We start from the raw sequence: 21674 nt of genomic DNA on the forward strand, positions 1-21674 counted from the left end.
TTATTTTGCTCACATGTCCCACATCTCATCTTGAGAGAGATTTAGCGTTAGAAGCTTACTGATTGCCAAAGGAACCTACTACTTAGCATGTTCCTAGATTTGGCCTGGGTTTGGTTGTCTAGGCGGTGTCTGGGCAGATCTATTACTCATACCTTCTGTGGAAACATGTTGAGCATGGGAGTTTCCTGATCTTTTTGGATGCTCTACAGAATACTTGATGTTACATGTTAAAAATGATTTCTTGATATAGATAAAAATACATTGCTATAAGGTGTGTTAGGATGAAGTTAAGGTTACTGAATTTCGATAGATATTGTAGTTTTATATACAAATTATTTCTTTTTTCCTTTTCTCCCAAGATATGTCGTGGATGCAAAAGGTAGGGAAAAGAATCAGTGACAGGTGTCCTACCATTGGAAGGAGTAAATCAGGCCACAGTTATGTGCCCTTTAGGAGGGACAGGACACATAATCCACACACCTGCGCAAATCCTTTATTAAAGCAACAATCAAAATACAGGATGGAGCACGTGGTTTTCTGTTTTGCTACTGTAACATCAACTTAAAAGTCATTTGTATATATCTTTAACGTATTTTTAAAAAGTGAACAATTGTAGTTCACAAAATAAACAATTTGACATTTCTGCCCGGATAACGTTTTTCATCTTATTTTCCAATTTTAACAAAGGACATTCAAAACTAGAGAGATAGCAAGCCAAACATAAGTGCAAGCAAGCATCTTCTTTGACCCTAACTCACTGTAAGCAGCTCTATGGTGTCCGACAGATACATTAGAAGGCTTCTGTTACTGGTTGAATAAACTGATTTTATGCCAGAATATTCTTAGAACTATTTGTTTTCTATTTTTACATTCTTTAAGAGCTTCACTTCTGATTGTGGTATTCTAAGGATTAGCCCCCTTAAAAATGGTATCTCTAAAAAAATCTCAAAGATCATTATCACCCTCAGATGATACTTTCTTGTATAACAGACACACACTCAGTCCTTTGGAAAACATATTAAGCAATTCTGTTTTGATTTCCCCCCACACCATTGATTTGTTTAATCCAAACCTGATTAATCACTGTAGAAACTCTAAAAAAAAGTCATTAGGAAAATGACCTTTGTTATCTGCTGAGAGATTTTTAAATGAATAGGTGAATGTAAAAATGACTAGTGTCTTGAAGATATCAGGTGCTCAAAATATGTGTGCGAATATACAATGAGGTTTGGTAGGTTTAAAGAGTACCATAAATGAGTTTAAAAAGCAGGGGTAGAAACAGGGATTACAATTTTAAGGGAATGCCAAAAGGATCTGTGAAGAAGGGTACAGAATAGTAATGGAACTGCACTGAGTACAAAATAGAGTATCTGAAAGATAAGTTAAACGCTCCATTTTCTTTCCACCTAAAACACTGAGAGGAAATCCCCTGTTTGCAGAACCATGGGGGGCTGCCATTAAAAGACGTTTAGCACTGATCCAACACTGTATTTCAATCTGTGAATAAAAGGTGTCTGATTTGCCTTTCTAAAACTGTGTCTCCAGTGGCCGGGATGAGTGTTTCTATAATAGCTAAGCTGATCTGTTTTGGCTGCACTACACGGAAAGGGTGCCTGCTCACAACATGCAAATACTCTTTGTGCCTTACATTTTCTTCATGTGCTGAAGAGCGGAGCAGGTCCTAGATCACCAATAAATAATCTAAGCATTAGACTTGAAACATATCATCAGTCTGTTAAATAATTTACATAGCCATAGCTCAATTCAGCCATAGCTCTTTTCATCAAACTGCTTTCTGATCTCACCTTTGCCCTTCAAAGGGACACTTAACATAGACTTCTGCAGTTAAAAATGAACCAAACAATAAAAAAGATGAAGGAAGGAGATTCCAGAATCCGTTGTGTGGGATATCAGGCCTTTTCGCCTTACTTTTGAAAAGAGGAATGCTCATAAGCATCTGAGACAAATCATTCCAGATATAATGGCACAATAATGCTTGGAACGGGTGAGAACATTCAGATATTTTTAAAGCAAATTCTATCCATTATAGGTCATGTTTGGTTCCTAGAGATTTTAGTCAAGTATTAGTATTTCTTTTTGCAAAGTATGATATACAAAAAGATGATAACAGTAGATGTGCCCTAAAGATATGAAAATATAATATATAAAACAAAACCATTATAAATTACATAGATTTTCAGTATAAAATTTTTTTTTCCATTTAGAATAAATACCGTCCAAGTTTACAGGTCATCTAAGTGAATTGAATATGCACACATATCTGAATCATTTTCAGAATTTCAAGAAAAAAAAGTTGCTGTAGATATGACTCAGAAACCAGAAACTGATATTGAGAATGACTACATAAGACCCACAGGACATGGCTTGGGATTTAGTGTTAAGCTTTTAAACTGCCCAAAGGAGCCTGATGTGCATTCGTGCACACAAGCACACACACATACAGCCATACTTTTATGAATTTCTATGAAGCTGAAGAGTTTATTTTGAAAAATCAGCTGAAAGTCACGAGGTCTTCTGCATTTTATATTCTAGAAGGAGAGCCTTTCTTATTTCATAAAGAAGCTGTAAGATTGATAGGAAGAGCGCAGAATTTCTGGAAGGAGAAATCTCCATTGTAAGCTGACCTCCTTTTAGGTTGGCTATTATTATATCAAGAGCTTTTTGATGCCTTAGAGGGGAAAAGTTTGGAAAACCTATATAATAATCTCCCCAGTCTTAAGAAGCTAAAACCAATCTGGAACATTCTTTGGTCACACATTTCTGCTCCTGCTTCGTAAAAAAATCTGACTTTACATTTTTTAAATCCCTAATCAATGTCTAGATGGAATTGATGCCTTCTTCTGTAATTTCCATGCAGAAATCCGCACATGGGTTTGGGTGGAATGAGAATTGAACAGAACGGGGAAAAGTTCGCACAATATCGTAAAATGAGCTTAAATCTCTGTTATTGTTTTGGGCATATAGATCCATACTAGGAATTTGCTGATCTCCATAGTGAGTGGAAAATGTTTATATTCTGAGAAGTGGAGATAAAACTCTTCTGCAACCTGAATACCTAAAATCCTTGTCCAGAGAGCCCAAATAGAAGTCATGGTTTCTCCTGACTGCCATACTACTACTTGCTTTATGTAACCACCTGAGACACTTCTAACTAGATGCCAGCAGTTCATTCTGGCCAAGTGATGTCTGACCAAACTCCATGTCTTGTTAGATTGCCTCTCACACTAGTTATCTATGAATAAAGAGGCCTATCACGCCACCCTTAAAGGCAAACCCACTGCTTTCAGGCTGCAGAGCCAGATACATTTGTGGTAAAATTTGGACAGCAAAAGCAACCAATCTCCTGTATCCATTTTTGCTTCCAATGTTGTCTCTTGCAGTGGGGCCATCTTGGGAGATTATAAACTTTCCATAAAGCAGTAAATGTCTGAGTTGGTGGGATCTTGTGACTCTTCAAGTACAACCCCCATATCACGCAGATGAAAAAGATGTAACCTCCAATGTCCTGACCCCAACACCTGATATAGCCACGACCCTTACAACCACTTTAAGTTTACTCCCCCCTGCTTCTAAGTGAAAATGAAATACCACTAATTCTCACCATTAGATTAAATTTCAATTATAGAAGTGGTCTTAATAATGTTTTGGGAAAGAAGATCCACAACTTGCTTAAAATGCTAGGATTATTTGAAATTGATCCTCTTTGAATAAGTAATGCAGCATAAGAAAATGTGAGCTGAATCCAGAGAGAAAAGTGAAAATCTGTTAAGTAACTGGACAGAGAGAAAGCATGATGATATCAGTTTGGCTCTGTGAGAGAGTCAGACTCTTTAGATGGTGCTCAGAGTCCATCTAGTCTGTCTCCTCTGACAAATAAGGAAACCGACACCCAGACCTGCCCAAAGCCAGGCCTTGGTCATTGGCACAGTTGGGTAACATGTTGGGCTTTGCATAGACTGACTTCTGTCTTCTTTCCAAAACATCATTCAGCCTCACATCTAACTGCTTTCCTGTGAGGCTAAAAGATGATTCCACAATCTGGCATGAAACTTGATGACACAGTTCCCTATGCCATTTTTCTAACCCCTCGGTCTCCCCTTCAAGACCAATGGTTAGCTTTGTAGTTCACAACAGTGGACCTGGTTATACGGCTTCACAGATCTTTATTTTGCTGACCCAAATCCAGTGTTTGAATCACCCAATGGCATATGGCTCTGCAAAGCCCTTCTGGGAAGCCAATATTCTACAACCTACAGGGATTCATCAAATGCCTCTGTCTTCAGAAGCAATACATTTTCCACATAAAGAATCAGTTTGTTTGTAGGATGATGTTACTTAAACATAAAAAGAGCGGTTTTTATGGGTAATATCGGTATATTCAACCTTTTACAGTCTCCCTCCATACTTCAGTTGGGCTCATCAAAAGCCTCTCAGAATTGGACAGGTAAACACATTTTTATTTGGCTATTAAAGTGCTATTTCTGGGCAAAGGTTTTCTCAGTTTCACAATAGCAGCTTCATTGGAAACAAACAAAAAAAAGTGATGTATGAACATAAGCCTGAGAAGTGACAAAAATAACGAGCCTAGTAAGTACTCTGGAACGTTACAACTGACTTGTGGATATGAGCCCCAGTACTGGTGACTGATACCAAAGCCTCTGAGGTACACATTCTAGGGGGAAATAAGGACAAAGTGGCTATAAGGACTAAACCGAAGAGCAATTAGTTCATAACAACAACTACTACATTATAAAGGAACAGTGACAGGAATAAAAACTGAGAAGAAAGTGCAACAAACCCATGTACGTGCATTTGCTATTGTAGCAGACCTATAGTTGTTGTTGTTGTTGTTGTTTTTTCTTTCTTTTTTTTTTTTTTTTTGCAATGCAGTGTGCATTGGACAGGGAGGGCTCTTGAGCTCAGAATATCTTACGGTAATATTCTCTTTGCCGAAAGGGCATCACCCATTAAGATGTTTGGCAGAGAAGAGCCTCTAAAATTCGTATCACGTGGACAGACACCTTCTGCCCAGTATTATCAGTTCTGCACTCTGATGTTTCTCACATCCTTTCCTACTGGGGAAATTCCAGGCTTATAATAAACTGCACTCAGGTGTTTCCCCTTTGAAAATGGCATCACTCCTACCTAAGGGATCAGAGTCTCCTGGTAAGGCTTAGCGGCAAGTGCGAACTACATCTGCACTACAAGGAGCAGCCCCTGATTTTCGTGATATGCATAGCTTTTCATAGTTGATATTAGACATGGCTTTCATAAATAATGCAGGTGTTTCTGTCATGTGCCACTGCTGGCTCTGGAGTTTCCAGGTGAGCTGGTGGCAGAACTCTATCTAGTACCTCAACAGGTGTTGGCTCTTCAGATGTTAGCTCTGTGGATGTTATATCTGTAGAAGGTTCTGCAGTTTCTGGGGAATGTTCAGCAGACGGTTCTGTCTCCTCTTCATCTTTGACCTCAAATTGTACAGCTTCCTGGTCACCCATGTGATCTTTTTTGGACTGTGGGTGAACAGACACCTTGATGGCAATTTGCTGGGGCTGCTCATGCAGTGATGAGGCATCCGAGTCTGCAGTGGGTGAGTCACTTCTTTTCAGGGAGTTTGGGATCGTGTAAACCTCATCCCTGTCGGAAGCCTCCTGGCCTTCTGGAGTATGCCGCACAAAATTCTGCCCCTGCTCCTCAAGTCCAACTACTTCCATGATTTCCTCCATGATAGTCCTACAGTTCATGATGAGTGGAGGCAGAGGCACACTCCTGGCAAGCTCTTCAATATAGCGGGCAAACTCCATGGTTTTGAACTGGGTGACTTTGGCAAGCTCTAGAGTTTTGGCTGAGGTGATGATGGGGATCCGCTTGGCAATCTCAAATGCCTTCTGCAGCTTTTCTGCACCTTCTGTCCTAAAGAATTCATTGATGGCTTTCTCAGTCTTCTTCAGGTGGCTGCTCATCATGCACAGGCGGGTGATATTGAGGATCATGACAACGGTGAAGGCCACAAGGCAGACGACCATGTAGTAGACGCCCATGTCTCCAGAGGTAAAGATGACTCTCAGGGTCACCGTGTTGTTCACAGTGCCATGGACGTTAGAAGCAACACATGTATATTTACCTCGGTCTGAAAAAGACACCTTGGTGATGTTCAGGAGGCCACTGTCGTGCATCTGCCATTTTCCTGTTGGAAGGAAGAGTGGAGAATTCAACCAAGAACATACAGCTCCCATCAAAGTGTCTACAAAATCTCACGTTACTAAAAACATCTATTACTGCTACTACTACCACCAAGGATAATGACAATGAATATTTACTGTGTGCCAGACAGTGACACATACTAACTTATTTGATCGTCACAACAACTCTGCAAGGTAGGTACTGATATCAGCTCTGTTTTACAGGATGAAGAAACTAAGGCACAGTTGGATTAGACCACCTTCCCAAGGTCACTAGTTTGGAAGTAGTAGAGCAAAAAGATGAACTCAAGCTAAAAAGGCTACACTCTTAAAGCCATAAACCATACTACATAATTCTGCAGCCTTGTGAAAAATAGGAAAAATAAACTATCTGGAAAATATTGTGTTCTTATTAAAGAATTACATAAACATAGTGTCTGGTTTTCTAACCTGCCTGGGAGCATGACTCTGTTGAATACATGTTCACTGGGGAGATTAATGCTTCTTAGAATAGAAAGTATTTCAGGATCAATGTAAAATCTGGAGTAAGGCAGTTAAATTATAATTGTTTACCTGGGTTTCTCCTATCTGAGGTTGGAGTTATCTCTGTATAACCTCAGTTAATTAAAACATTAGATGTCATTAATTTTGAGAACTTATAATGAACTGTTTATAGTACTTAAAAGTTACAAGCTAACAATGTGAACATTAAGAGGCTGGGTATGAATTACCATCAATTTGCTTTAGCCTTGCAAATAAATTATAGACCCATCAAGTTGAAAGGAAGCTTCACATAATAGAGAATGCTTGTTGATAAGTGCAATTCTTATTTCCCTCCCTGGCCTGGAAAGGATCTAGTGTTGCTCTGGCAATGAGGTTGTAAATCAGGAGAAGCTCTTTAGTTGGGATTGATTCTTAGTCTGTCTGTATACTCACAGGTCAGAAGACCCCTGGGAAACATGGTAAAACATTTGGCTTCCAGGTCTTGTGTCTGAGCCTTTCTGAAATCCTACTACCACCCTACATTGTCCTACAGGGAAAGCAGGGGTCCAGATCAGGCCTCTTGGGAGTTCTGAGGAGCAGGCAGGCAGATATCTCTCCATAAAAGCACTCCAGTTCCCTAAGCCAACTACCGAACCTTCCTAAGAGATGGGGCAATGTAACATTTAGTTTTCCTTTTAAGTATCTATTATTGACTTGTATTTTTTTCTTGTTTCTTCCCCTTCTGGCAGTGACTTTTCATTCTATTTAAAGTCTGATATTTCCCCAAAGCAACAAGCAATGTGTCTCCTCCCCACTTTTTTTTTTTTTTTAAACTTGTGAGCACCTAAATGACTACTATCTCAAGGAACTATGGAATGAGGCAACAAAAGGCCTTCTTTTTTTCCAGCATCTTCTGCTCCAAGGAACCTTCTTAAGAAAGCTACATGAAGTAATGAGGTATCTTCCAAGGACCTACAGTTCCTCCTACTTGCTAGCCACGCTGGATCTGGCAGGATGCCTCTTGTAGATGCCATCCTATTACTTTGCTTTCTCAAAGAACATCTGTGAAGAGTGGTTCCTGGTGTCCCAGAGTAACCCTTTTCTAACAAGTCAGCCAGTGTATTCTCCCTAGGAGTAGAAAACACTGGTTTGGAAAATCCAGTGAATTTTCAGTTTCTTGTGAATGTTTCTTAACAGACAAACCTAAGTACCCAGTCTGTGACATCTCTTGTTCAGATTGCGCAGGGGCAAGCCTTCTACCCCTTTTGTTCCCTGAACATGGATTTAGATATTTCAGCTGCAGATCAATCCAAGTATGGAAATAATCTGAGGCAAGGGAAATTATCCATTCATTTTCTTAAAATTTACATGTTTCATAAAAGTGGACACCAATAGGCACAGGAAAAAAAATCTAGTTGATTGGAAGATTATGGAAATGGAAGGTATCTGGTTCCAAAGACTTACAGACTATACTTGTAGTAGTTTCTCAAATTTACCTTTCTTCTTTTGTTGGAAAATAAAATAGGTAGGGACACCTGGTGGCTCAGGCAGTTAAGTGTCTGCCTTTGGCTCAGGTTGTGATCCTGGCGTTCCAGGATCAAGTCTCACATGGGGGAAATCCCTGCTCAGCGGGGAGTCTGCGGCTCCCTCTGCTCTTCACCCTGCTTGTGCTCTGTCTCTCTCAAATAAAGAAAATCTTAAAAAGAAAATATAATAGAGAATAGGATGGGAGAGGATGAGGTATGGGGAATAATTAGGGTCAAATTGTCACCTCCTAACAACCCATGGCCACCCTGTTAAGGAGGAATTACCTCCAAAGTAGTCTTAACCTGGGTATAGGAGGAGAAAAGCAGAAAAGAACAGCAAACTATTAAGGCAGGCATCCGATGGTACTACAAACAGCTTTTTCCTCATACTGAATAATTTCAGTGATACTTGTATTTTAATTGTCATGGGTCACAAAGCAAGTCTTTGGTAGCCAATACACACACACACACACACACACACACACATACTAAGACTCTGTATAATTTCCTCTCAATCTCAGTTTGACTTTTGATTAGTGAAAAATAAAGATTTCTGCATGTTCTATTACCATTTGCAGCCCTGAAAATAAGGAAGATGGCACAAATTGCACTGGGAGGGTCCTCCCACATCTTTGGGCCCAGTCTCACAAAGAATCTCCATATGTAACCTAGCAGCTGGGATCATCTTGAGAAAATTTTCTATGCTGCACATTGCCATTCACCTCAGGCTATAAATCCTTGCCTAGAGACTCATTCTGGAAGGGTCCTTTGACTTTAACTTTAAAGAAACAAATATAACCCACAATGCCTGTCACTGGAAGCCATCAGTGCTATACATATAGTGGGTATACAGGGCCATGTTAATTGAGTGGGAATGTCAAAGTTATGTGTTGAATTTTCATTAAGCTGCATCACTTCAGCACAAATAAAACCCTAAAATGTCAGCAGCTGATGCCAAGTCAGTTCTACATGCAATGACTTTGGAGGAAAGAAAGAGGCGGATGTTTAACCATGACTTTCTGAATATATTACCAAAGATGACGTGTAAAATGTTTCTCCAACGCCCCTGATGGTGATTCGTTCATTCATATCCTGTGTCTTGCTCAGAGCATAGCTCTCCCCTGGGAAACCCCTTCCCCCACTTCCTCTGGTCCCACTGTGGTCCTGGTGACCCTCACCCGATGGCTTCATGCTAAAGTACTGCCACACGCGGTAGAAGGGCTGCTAGAGTCTACGCTACTGGAGACCAGAGTTTGCTCAGGAATCTGTCACAGTCTCCCCAAGAAACTCCAGGCACGTGAAAAATCTCCCATGTGTGAACAGAAGTAGTGTGGTGACAATCTCTCCTTTGCAAAGAAAAAGCTAACAGATGTTATTTCGTAGCTGTGCTGCTGTGTATATTATGCTGCACACACACAAAAAAAACTTGACATTTTTAGAAGGGCAGTGATCTTTTTAAATTTTGTTCACGCATTTAGTCAACAAATATTATTGAGCAAATTGCATTTGCACCAAGTTCCACTCTAGACTATGCAAATACAAAGGTGAGTAAGACAAGATCCCCAACTGAGAAAACCATCCAGCCCAAGGAGGGACACAGACTGCTACAAACAACTGTGGATCACTTGGCAAGTGTGCTGGCCCAGGGCAGTGGGGTGGAGCACCAGCTTCTTAGAGAGGCGTGGGGTACTAGGCCAGGATGAGGGCAGGCTGGGTGGTGCAGGCAGGAAGGGGATGCCGGGAGCGTATGAGCAAAAGAGGGAAGCTGTGCTGCTCCAGCTGACAAACCATGTATAACACCAAGAAGGGCTAGGGTGGAAACGGGGCTGAAGGAATGCAGGGCCAGAATGTTCAAGAGCTTCATATTTATCCTGTGGGAGAACGATAAACTCTCATCCTGCAGGACTACTTTTCCCTTGACAAGCTGGCCTTATTTCATTTCTTAGAGCTGCCACAGGGCCTTGCCACATGTTTCCTCAGCCTGGAAAGCTCTCCTCCCTCCCCACTCCAAGCCCTTACCTCACACATTCTTAGTCCAGTTTAGACCCCACCTCACATCTCATCGTATTCCCTGAGAAAGCCTTCTCCTCCCTCTGATTAAACCAGTGAAGACAATCAGAAAGACCAGAAGCAGATGCCAGTAGGCATGGGAATTTTAAAAATAAGGAAGACATTTCAAAGCAGGGAAAGAAAAAGAAAATAAAGTTACACTCCTATCTTATATGATAGGTAAAAATAAATTCCAAGTATTCTGAAGACCTAAGTGTAAATTAAAAGTATAAAACTAATAGAGGATAAAAAAGCATTTTTATAAACTGTGGATAGGAGGGCCTTTTTAAGCATTTCAAGAATCCCAGAAACTATAAAGGAAAACTGATGGAATTCAAAGAGATTAATTTTAAAAAACATAATTTTTTACACTTTTCAGAGTGCCAGAAAAAGCGGGAAGGCACCGATTAGACATGACGTTGCTGAGAGAATGGAGAAAGTATGCTCACACACTGCAGGTGGGAGTGGGCCTGGTAAAACCTTTGGGAGGTTGATATGGAGGCATCTGTCAAAATTCAAACTGAATGTAATCTGTGACCCACTTTTAGATTTCTTGATATTCTTCAAATCAGATAAGCCAAAATTGACTGGAAAAATATTAATGAATGTAAGAAAATCAACAATGAATGTAACAAAAAAAATTCTCCTTTTCATGATAGTTTTTCTTCCAGGGATATAGTTCCAGAGCTTTCCTCTCCTGTCAACATTCTTGGGAGAAGCCGTAACCTCAGGCCCAAGACAGAAGGGTGGGTGACCTGGTACCATGGTGCTCACTGGGGGGTACACACACACACACACAGGGGGAAGTCACTCCAGAAAGCACAATGTCTGGTCAGTAGGACGGTGTCAGTTAGGTAGATCATCCAGTAATGAAAGAAGCAGATCAACGGCATCACATGGCTATAGTCAACCTGCAGGATTACTGTGGCTCAGAGTCTAGCCACTGAATGGCACCAGATCAGAGCTATAGCTCATGCAAACAACTTCTAACCAAATTATTGCTGTGGAGAAATGAGCAGCATTGATACCTCCTGGGCCTAAAGGACCATAAAACAAGTGAGAGCACAACTTAAAAGATACTGTAATTACAGCTTCCTTCAAACATCATGTCCACTACAACCCTAAATTTCTCCAGCTTTTCCTGAAGATCATGGAGCATTTGACATTAACAATTAATGCCCAAATACTAAGTTCTTAGAATTTCCCCTCAATTACTTATTAGGCGATAAGGATTTCTTTTTCTTTGGAGATATCTTTCTGTGAATGTGCAAACAAGCTGATATATGGCTTGTCTATCTCTCCAATTAGTAGTATGAAAAGATTAAAAGTCTGTTCACAATCCCATTTAGATACGTAGGTTCTTGAGCCTTACATACCCATGCCTTTTAGGAGGAGGGTTCAACTGGCCAAAATAAGTAGGCTACTTTCTTGAAACCAAGTTTAAACATTTTTATGCGGTAAGAGTTCCAATTAGAGTTTATGCAAACATAAATGGGAGGATGAGGTTCACTTCAAGGAGTATCACATTGAATTGACATTCTTTTAAATAGGAAAAAAATGCCCGTGTGTGTAGGTGTCTATAAACATGGCACTCCTTTTCCAATATGTGAAATATAGACCACTGAAGAGAAAGGATCCATGCCTTTTTTACAAAACATAATTGAAAACAAATTTAGCACTGCATAGCTGCACCTGTTCCAGGGCTTCTGCAGTAGATGACAGCTCCTTAAAGCTACTGCAAAGACTCTGGTCATAACATTGCAGGCTGCAAGTGCTCTTGTGCCCTCCCTTACCCCCCGCCAGCCTTCTGCCCCAGTCCTCCCAAGAGACCTCTTCAGAGTGTACTAGGGCAGCTCTAATAAGCTATTTCCTACATCATGTGGAGCAAAGGTAGCCTGGGATAATACGGGCTTAGCTCAGCTTTTGGTGCAGGAAGGTGGGGGTGGAAGGCTATGCTGTTCAGAGCCTCCAGTTACACTCTCCTTAACGGTATAAATAATATCCGAAAAGAAGCTACTGTCTTTTCATTTCCTGGCAAAGGAAACATCTGACCCTCTAGCTAATTTGATCAGATGATCCTAATTTTTAAAAAAGTGCCAAGCATGTAATTCCACAGAGGCTAGCAATGGTCTTTTCTGAGAATAGCTACAGGTGGTTTTCCAAGACAAGAGCACCCTACGCTGGGTTCATATAAATAACTTCCATCTGGGGAATCTCAGCTGTCATCTTTATCTGAGATGGATCTGGAAGGGTCTTTTCACAGCTAAGACTAGAGCACTCTGAACTCATATCCCAAATGGAGCACACCTCATTAAAGAAAAACAATCAATGGTGGGTAGTTATCAGCTTGGCTCTTGATATGGCTCAGTGAACCAAAATAAATTAAATTAAACCACGTTTATGGGGAAATACAGAAGGTTCAAACAACTGACCTGAAGATCTACTTTAGAATGATTCTTTGGTTAGCTGAATAATGCTTCTTTGAGTTAGATCAGGGTTTCCCAACTTTGACACCCCTGACATTTTATGCAGAATAATTCTTTGTAGGGGGTCTATCCTGTGCATTATAGGGTGCTTAGCAGCATTTCTTCCTTCTGCCCACCAGATGCCAGTAGCACAATTCCCCCCTGCCTTTCCCTCCTCCCCTAAGTTATGACAACTGAAAAATATCTCCAGACTTAGCCAAATGGCCTCTGGTGGAAAACAGACCGACCCACTGAGATCTACTGAGTTACACAAATATAAAGTTTATCTTGTGTATGCTAGCTATGCTTAGTAATTGCCACATATAGTGCCTTTTCAGAGATAGAAACATATTGGATATCAGTTGCCCTTTGTACCCAAGAGCAATGTTGGGGCAGGGGCAAACCTCTGATGCAGGAGAGGCTTCCAAACCTGCTGTCAGAGCAGGAACAACATGGTCTTGAAATTTCAAATAAATTTTAAGGGATATAAAAGCTCTTATATCAATTAAAAGCTTTTAAGGTTGAGAAACTGAGCTAGAGAATAAGAAATTACCCTGAAACTTACTTCCTGTCTTTTCAAAACACACTGGATTCTGACATAGGGATTTAAGCACTTGGAATCTGTGACTGTGATGACACAGGACAGTATTACCAGTAACAGTAACAGCAGCTGCCATTTATGGACAGCTTGGTATGTTCCAGGTAACTATCCAAAACATCTCATACACAGTGGTTTATTCAAGACTCTCAGTCCCACATGCTAGCGAAAAAGGATTGTCTCTATTTTACAGACATGAAAACTGTGGCTCAGGGAAGTTGACACACTTACGCAAAGAAAAGACTCTTGTGTGGTTCTTCTGAATGCCCCACAATGCTGATCTTAGAGGCAAAGGATAATTTACATTGAATGTGGGAACTGACCTTCTCATGCAGGCAGTAAGTGGAGAGGTCATAAGCTATGGTCTGAGAACTGGGCTGGCACAGTGTGTTGTCCCTTGCAGAAGTACTTAATAAGCATTTCATCGTCTATTCAAAAAATTTGAAAACTGGAGGTAAAAACAATGCAGTGATGTGAAGAAAATGCAAAATTTACAACCATGAACCCCACGAAGCTTCAGTAGCAGTTGTGATAATTGTGAACTTTGTGCGGTCCAGTTTACTCTGTGCGTGTTTACTTTGAAAGACCATTCATAATCATTTTTGGTGAAAAAATGCTGCAACAGTATGGAGAACAAACCCACAGAAAAGTCCCAAATCTAAACTTGAAGAATTGCAAATGTAATTGCTCACAAGACAGACATGTTTACCAAGGCCTGTGCCAGTTGACTTTCTTGAAATTCTTGTTATTTATCATCTGATAAAGGTGCTAATGTGCATTTGAATGGCTTAAAGTCAGAGCAAGAAGGCATGGCAAAAATACACTGGCTAATTCATACCTGAAATAACTGGTACTTTTTTCAGAATACTTTCTGACAACTATATATTTCTACTCACCTCTCGCAAAAGAAATATTGAAAACAATGCAGTTTGTGGCCATTTGTGGTTATGCATGTTACTCGAATTCTGAGTTATTTCTGTAATGTGGTTGATGGACCACCCCAAACACATCCTTTGGTGAACTACCCCCCTCCCCGCCAAAAAAAAAAACCCTCCTCCAGAAATAGATTATGCGTTAGCCTCTCCTGATCCTGTGGACTTGAAGTAACAAGCACCAGGGAAGCAAAGCAAAGCAAAGCAGCTGCTGCTCCTGTCCGAGACAGGAAATAGCCCCATTCTTTCTAGGACTGCCAGTACTGGAATGAATAATAGCGATCTCACTTTTTCAGCATAAGCAAGCAATGAAATTGTTCCTTTCCATGTTAATCACACAGTAAACAGTATTGTGCTCCTGGAGAAAGTGAACAGACGATTCTGATAAGGTGTGTGTGTCTGTATGTGCCATGTATACACACGGCAGTACACAACCTAACACTGTGACTGGGATGTGGGTGGTCATCATGCATTTTCCATCCAGGAAGGCTTCTCTCATTTGCTTAGTCTGGGTTAGATGCTCTTCAACATTCTTCACCTAGAAGACCTAAAGGATGAGCAGATGCTGATCTGACTACAGAGGGAGGGTAAACACTAACTGGGCCACACTGGTTGTACAATATACTCTCTATTCACCTGGTCCCTCATCTGTATATATGACGACTAGTAATATCTACCCATCATGCTTATGGTAAGAATTAGAAATAATATCTGCAACTTGGTCCGGGGGCTTAATCAATGGTAGGCATTGTGAATGAAAATTACATTGATGTTGTTAGTTTGGTTGTAACAGTAGCCTTCTGTATCTAGGTAATGTTTCTGGGGTATTAGCACCATTTCTCACACTGTATTCAATTACCTCTTTGCTGAGTTATAAATGAAACATGGCTCCATTTAAACTTCTAGGCTGTCAACCTAAAAACTGAAAGTTTTGTCTATGGTTTTAATATGGGCATTTTTTTTCCCATCAGAAAGGAAGAGTTAAAGACTTATGCGTCCTCTAATAGGCCATGTGAGAACTAAAATTCTATTTCATGACCAGGAGTCTCATTTCTGCTACTTCTTATGTCTTGCTAGGTTGTTAGGCACAGTGTTTTGTGTATTACCCTGTGTTATGTATGTTCTGAGATTACTATTATTATGCATCATAACACAAAAGCTGAGATAGAACATCAAGTACCAGTATCATGAGTTCTTTTTAAAAATTTGCAGTGCATCTTCCTTATGAGATTTAAAAACAGCTAACTGACTTAGCAAGACTGCTGGCAGCACACATGATGCAAGCGCTGGGTTCTGATGGAGCAGTTGTCTGCGCCAAAGGCTCTCAGTGGCCACTCCTGGTTCCAGAGTCCTGGGATAGGCTGCTACGTTAGGGCCACCCAAGCACCCGCAGAACAAAAGGAAATTGAGCCATGGGGCTTCCATCTAGTCCAGCCTCCAAGGACACAGACAGAGATGGCAAGGTGCAGGCTGTACTTGCCAGACTGAGTTAACAGTTATAAGGACCATTTCAAAGGAGGCGATGCGTGATCTCTTTGAAGCAAAAAGGTGGGACTTCAGGACTGCACTTAAAATGTTGTGCCTGACATGCAGGCCCCTGCTCCGTGTGGCTCCCACAGTCCTCCTCCTCTCTAGAATTCTAGTTCAGTGCCCCAGCCCCAGCTCCTCCATATTGGGCATGACCTGGGCTTCACTGTCTGTGTGAAAGGTAGGTTCAGGTCTGGAGTCCATGCTCCCCTGACTTCAGGTACCTTGTTATTCCTTGCAGTGGCCCAGGCTACAGAAAGATCTGATGAAGCACAGGCACTTGAGAGTCTATGTTACCATGGTTACCGCCCCCTTCACAAGTGTGATATCACTTCCTTTAGACTTGTAGTCTGGGAGGAAGGAGCGGGAGGAATGGAAACCAACTGTGGGCTAGGGGTGGTAGTGGCCCCATCTTACTGCCAGTAGTGAAGGTTCTAGTCACTGCCACTTAACAGTAGGACCTCGGAGAAAACGTGGGTAAGAGAGGGATCTGGATGATGTTGTCTCTAAGTCCCTTCCAATTAAACATTCTATGGCCCCGTACTCGTACTTGGTCGGGAAAGAGTTCCACTCTCCTAGGTTAAACTGACAGGCACACATAGGATACATAATTTACAGTATTTTCATTGAAGGGAAGAGGCTTTGTCATATTGCACAACCTTGAATGGTTAACCAAAAATAATGTAATAAGAGCACTACAAGGAACCCCACATCCCAGGCAGCTGGACTGCCAGCGGCCTTAACTATGAGGAACACAGCTGTGAGCCAGAAGCATGTAATTGCAAGAAAACTCCACTTGCTCAGCTCTTGGACAAGACATAAGGCATTAGCCTCTACTCTTTTTCAGGGTTAAAAAAGATGAAATGAGGGAAAGAGGCTAAAAATGTAGGTTTTCTAGGAGTAGAAAGTCTCTGGGGTTTATTCATTGGTCGAAGGGCTGTGGGACAGGAAGTAGGATCTGAATGAAAAGTGACAGAACCTCACAAGCTGCTACTTTAGAACAACAGTCTTTCTACTCCCCCACCCCCAGCTCCTTAACTTCGCACAGTAAATGCTTCAGAAAGCACTGTAACTCCTTTAGGTCAGTTAGGTTTAGGCTTGGCTTTTAAGACGAGTACCTCTCACATCAGAAAAAAGAAATGTGTTGATTCACAATGACCAACCAATCTTCTCTCTGGTTGGAGACTTCCCTGAAGCGAGCTTGGGGCTTGGGTAGGTGATTCACATTTTTTGGCCAGAAATGCACTCATTAAAAACCAAACATTCCCCTACTGCCACATGTTATTTTTGCTATTGAATCTTCCCTCCCTCTTGGCCTCAGCTGTAACAGGACAATCTAGAAACTTCAGCCAGGTCTTCAGGAGCACATGGAACAATGTCTAGCCGGTGGCTGACAACCTTGCAGAGAGACTTCCTTTAAGAAGTGTGGTCCTTAAATCCATGGTCAATGAATTAAGCTGACATTTAACCATAAACAACTGCTAGATTGTTTCCTGGAGCCAGCTCCATGAAACAAAATAAAACTCCCTTATAAATGGAACGTATACTAATGGAAGATCCATTTTATATTCATCCCTGTAACATTTTGTATGCATTATATTACAAAATTTCAAGAGGCCTTTTAAGAGACTTTTATGTTTGCCCTTTGTCTTCTGAGTCGAAGAGTGAAAACTATGAATTAATTATTGCTTTGGATCCTTAAGGATATATATTTCTCTCTTGCCTTAGAAAAGACGACAGAATGAGATCTTCAAATGACTTGCATAAAAACAAGTAACATTCTCAGCACGGGTTCCAGAGTCTGGGTTTCTATTTTATGACATTTGACACAACTTAAAAGCCTACCTCCTCCTCTCTCCTTCTCCTCATCTTCTTTCAGCAGCTTGCCAACGGAATTATACCACTTGAATTGTGGATCGGGGATGCCATAAACACTACAATTAATCAAGGCACTGTTCCCTTCCTTGACTATGATATGGTCGGTTCTGGCAATGATTACGGGCACAGAGCCCAAGACCACGTCACTGCCATTTAAAGTGCTATTAGTCACAGTCTTAGCAGTGGCTAGAGTGGATACTAGGACTACAAAGGGCACAGTAGGTAGAAAGCACACAGGCAGATGGTTCTTCAATCGATCCATCTTCTTTGCTTGCTCTATAAGGCAACAGAGATGGTTTGCCAATGAAATCTTCTATCGGACAACACGCTTTCAGAGCAGACCATGGGACAAACCTGTCCTGGATCCATAGAGTTGGTTCTTGATTAAGAACCTGTTAAAAAAAACAAACAAAACCCACACACATAAATATTAGCACTTATTACTTTAACAGTATTGTTTATAAAACGTTAGAAACCCAGCTAAAATACACACCTTCATAAGTTTTAAACACACAAATCAGAAGATGTTCTGAATGTTAAATTATATTTTTCGCAGAAATCGTAACAATATAATTTTATCATTTTTGCTACTGAAACATAGAGCTCTCTTAGTAGGAACAAATCTATATTTTGGAAGGCAGCTATGCTCACCACTATACCACCAACACCCAAATCTATATTTTGTATGTGAAATTTGTATCACATGACTTCAGAGAGTTCCAAAACCAATTCAGGCTTCTTTCAGTTAGCATTATAAGGTCTCCTTCTATCCCATCACCTGTTGCTATTGCAGATGACCTGTTGACCTGGATCCTTCCTAACCTCTTTCCTTCCAGTTTACTTCAGTGGTCATGGCTTGGGTGCCACCAGCATTTGGAAGGGCTCCACCAACATCAGTCTGGCATTCTCCTTGCTCCCTTTATGGCTTCTAGATATGCCTTCCCTGCTTTGAAGCAACTGCCCATGCTCCTTTGAGCTTTGTACCATCTAGCTCTCTCTGTTCCCCGTAACTGTTATCTACCAACTTGGGATCACTTACGGAATTCTCTTGTTTCCGTCTCCATCTGACTCCCGGAGGCAGGGGGACATCAGTGTGAATGGGGTGACATTATGGTGGCTGTGCCTCTTATATCCAAAGATCTAACTGTCACCTACATCTCTATCCTCCATTTCATCCACCAATCACGCAGCCACACCCTGGACCTCTCATCTCTCGGAATTCTAAATTCCCAAGTTCCATGTAATTCTGAAGTTCTACCATCTTTAACTGCACCCCACCATTCTTCGAGATCTCTTACTCTGCTCTCGCTGGACTTTCTAGGCCTTCTATTTCCCTCAGTCTCTATCTCTACCTCCCCCTCTCTGCCACCCGACCTGCACGCTCCACTTCTGTCTCAGTCTAGACCCAGTCATGTAGACCACAACGCCCTTCTCTTTCTGCCACAACTACTCTCCAGTATACACCTGTGATCAAGCTGATCACTTGTCATCCTGGCTCTTGTGCCCAGAAGGCTGAGCACCTACTGGAGAGAACCCTACAACTATATCTAAAGGAACCATCTCCAACCCCAGCCAGGCCCTCGGTGACATATGGCAATCTGTGTATCCATGCTGAGTCAGTTCAGCATCCTCCTTTCCCCAAGATCCTTAAGCTTTTGAATCAAGCACCTTAGCCCAGTGGCATCCTTATCTTTCTCAAAAGATAGCTTTCTCATCCGAGGGCAGGCTGCCATGAATTCGCGCTTTCCCACCTTTTGGTAAGAATCCCCTGCATCTCATCCTAACTCTCTCCCCCACCCCACCACTCCCTCCTCAGAAGACTACATTCTGTATTTTGCCTGCTCTTCACAGATACAGTTCTTGCTCAAGCCACCGGTCCCTCAGAGTTGCCAAGTTTTCAGTCTTTCTCTTGCCAGATCTCTGGCAACAGCTGCTGCTCTTAACTTGTGAGAAAAGTTCTTCCGTGGCTTCCACACTCTGCTCCTCCTAACTGCTCTCATCATTCTTCACTGGTTCCTCTTCTTCTTCCCAGTCCTTAAGAGGTACTTGACCCCTAGAGTTTCATCATTGGGCCTTTTCTCTTTTTACCCTCAGCTCTTACCAAAGTGCCACTCCCATGCCTTTATTTACCACCTACAGCCTAATGACTCTCAAATCCATGTCCTCGGTCCTCTTTCCTGAATTGCTGACTGGTATTACGCACTGTCCAACTGTCCACCAAACCACTTTAGCAGGATGCTTTGCAAGTACCTCAGAATTAATATTCCCAAGCCAAACTCATCTGCTAACTGTGCTACATTTCCTGCATCCCTTATTTCAGTTCAGGACACCACCATTAACTCAGGTATGCACAGATATAATCCTCAATTCCACTATGACCCTCGTCCCCTCAGAACTATAGGTTGCTGATTCTACCTCTTAAATGTTGCTTGGATTGTTCCAGCCCTTGTGTCCTCTGACTGAACCTCAGTTTACCCTCCTTACTTTTCCTTACCAGGAATGGTGTGGTAGCCTCCTGTATAATCTGCCTGCCTTCAATTTTACCCCAGTTCCCAATCCAATCCCTATAACCATTCTGCAATACAAATTCTATGATGCCGTTTCTGTATTTAGCAACCTTCAGTGTTTCTGCACTATCTACATAATAGAATCTGAATTCCTTACTCATTACTTTATATTAATTTTTTTAAAATAATTACTGAACATCAACTACTAGGCAGACATTATTGTAGGGCCTAGAGACAGAAGAGTGGACAAGACAGATCTTCCTTGTTATGTGGATATTACATTGTCATGGAGGAAAACAGACAATAAATACCATGTAAATAAGAATTTCAGCTAGTGACACATGTACTCAAGTGGTGAGTTAGGCAATCAGGGAGGACTTCCCTGAGGAGGTGGGAACTTCACTAAGGAGGTGGCCCCTAAGCTGGAGTCTCTTTGGGAATCAGCCACATCTAGATCTGAGAGAAGAGCATTCCAAGAAGAATTACAAAAGCAAATGGAGCACTGTAAGATGGGTCACAGGAGTACACAGGTCCAGATCACCTAGGACTTTGGATTCCACCTAATGTTCACTGGAAAATTTTAAACAAAGGGGTGATGGGATATGATTTCTTTTTTAAAACCAACTTTATTGCAGTATAAGTTACAAACAATAAAATGTGCCTATTTTAGGTATACATTTTAGTGGGTATTGACAATTTATATATTATGTAACTACCACAATAAACAAAATATGGAATGTTTCCATCATCACCAAAAGTTGCCTTGGGCCCCATTTTTACACTGATCCACTCCAGTATTTTTTTTTGTGTGTAGATATACGGCGTGAGGTAAGGATTGAGACTCCTTTTTCCCCCATATGGATAATCCAGTTGTTTCAGTACCAGTGGATTACCTTGCCTTTTTGTCAAAAGCAATTGAGTTTACTTCTGAACTCTATTCTGTTGCACTTATGTTTATGTCTATCCTGTGCCAGGACCACACTAACCATTCTGTCTGCCTCATTCATCTTGGCACCTGCAGTGTGTGAAGTTGGCCCTGACAATAAGTTACTGAACAAACGATTCTCTCTCCAAAGGCAGAAATAATTATTCCAGTTCTGTAGACAATGAAACTGAAGAGGTAAATAAATTAGAGGTGATATATTAGCTTCAGACCATATACTTTTTCAGTGGAAAGGACAAAGAGTTTTCTTGGTGCTGCAGGCTTCCATTACTCCCCCGTGGACTTGAGCGCCTTCCTGCCCCAGGAAGGCCAACACATTTTTCCACCAGCAGGAATCGTGGTCTAAGGGAGATAGCATAGGCTGCAACAGTATGACACATACCCTGTTATGACTTTGTAAATGTTTTCTTTACTTGGCTAACTTGTGGTTTCCTTTTAATAGGGAAGTTGTAAAACTGACCTATTCAATACAGAATGGTTGTTTAAGAGCATGGCCTCGAGTTGTAGGTGGACTGGGCCAGGATCTGGGATCTGACCACCCTTACTGGCTGTGTGTTTTTGGC

The 21674-nt window shown here is 41.4% G+C and overlaps 1 protein-coding gene across 5 annotated transcripts in view; it reads right to left on the minus strand.

The window, feature by feature from the left end:
* Window positions 1-471: 471 nt before the first annotated feature.
* The window catches only part of MFAP3L (microfibril associated protein 3 like), a 38068-nt gene continuing 16865 nt past the window's right edge, over window positions 472-21674 (minus strand). The window contains exons 1-3 of one of the 5 annotated variants that reach the window (XM_077868552.1): window positions 18701-18864; window positions 17629-18053; window positions 472-6208 (exon numbers count right to left, since the gene is read on the minus strand). In XM_077868552.1, the coding sequence (XP_077724678.1) occupies window positions 5277-6208; window positions 17629-17923 (1227 nt within the window). In that variant the 5' untranslated portion in view covers window positions 17924-18053; window positions 18701-18864 and the 3' untranslated portion in view covers window positions 472-5276. The other 4 variants (XM_077868553.1, XM_077868555.1, XM_077868554.1 and 1 more) reach the window with 4 other exon arrangements.

The sequence above is a fragment of the Canis aureus genome, chromosome 24, assembly GCF_053574225.1.
Source record: "Canis aureus isolate CA01 chromosome 24, VMU_Caureus_v.1.0, whole genome shotgun sequence".
Taxonomy (NCBI): Eukaryota; Metazoa; Chordata; class Mammalia; order Carnivora; family Canidae; genus Canis; species Canis aureus.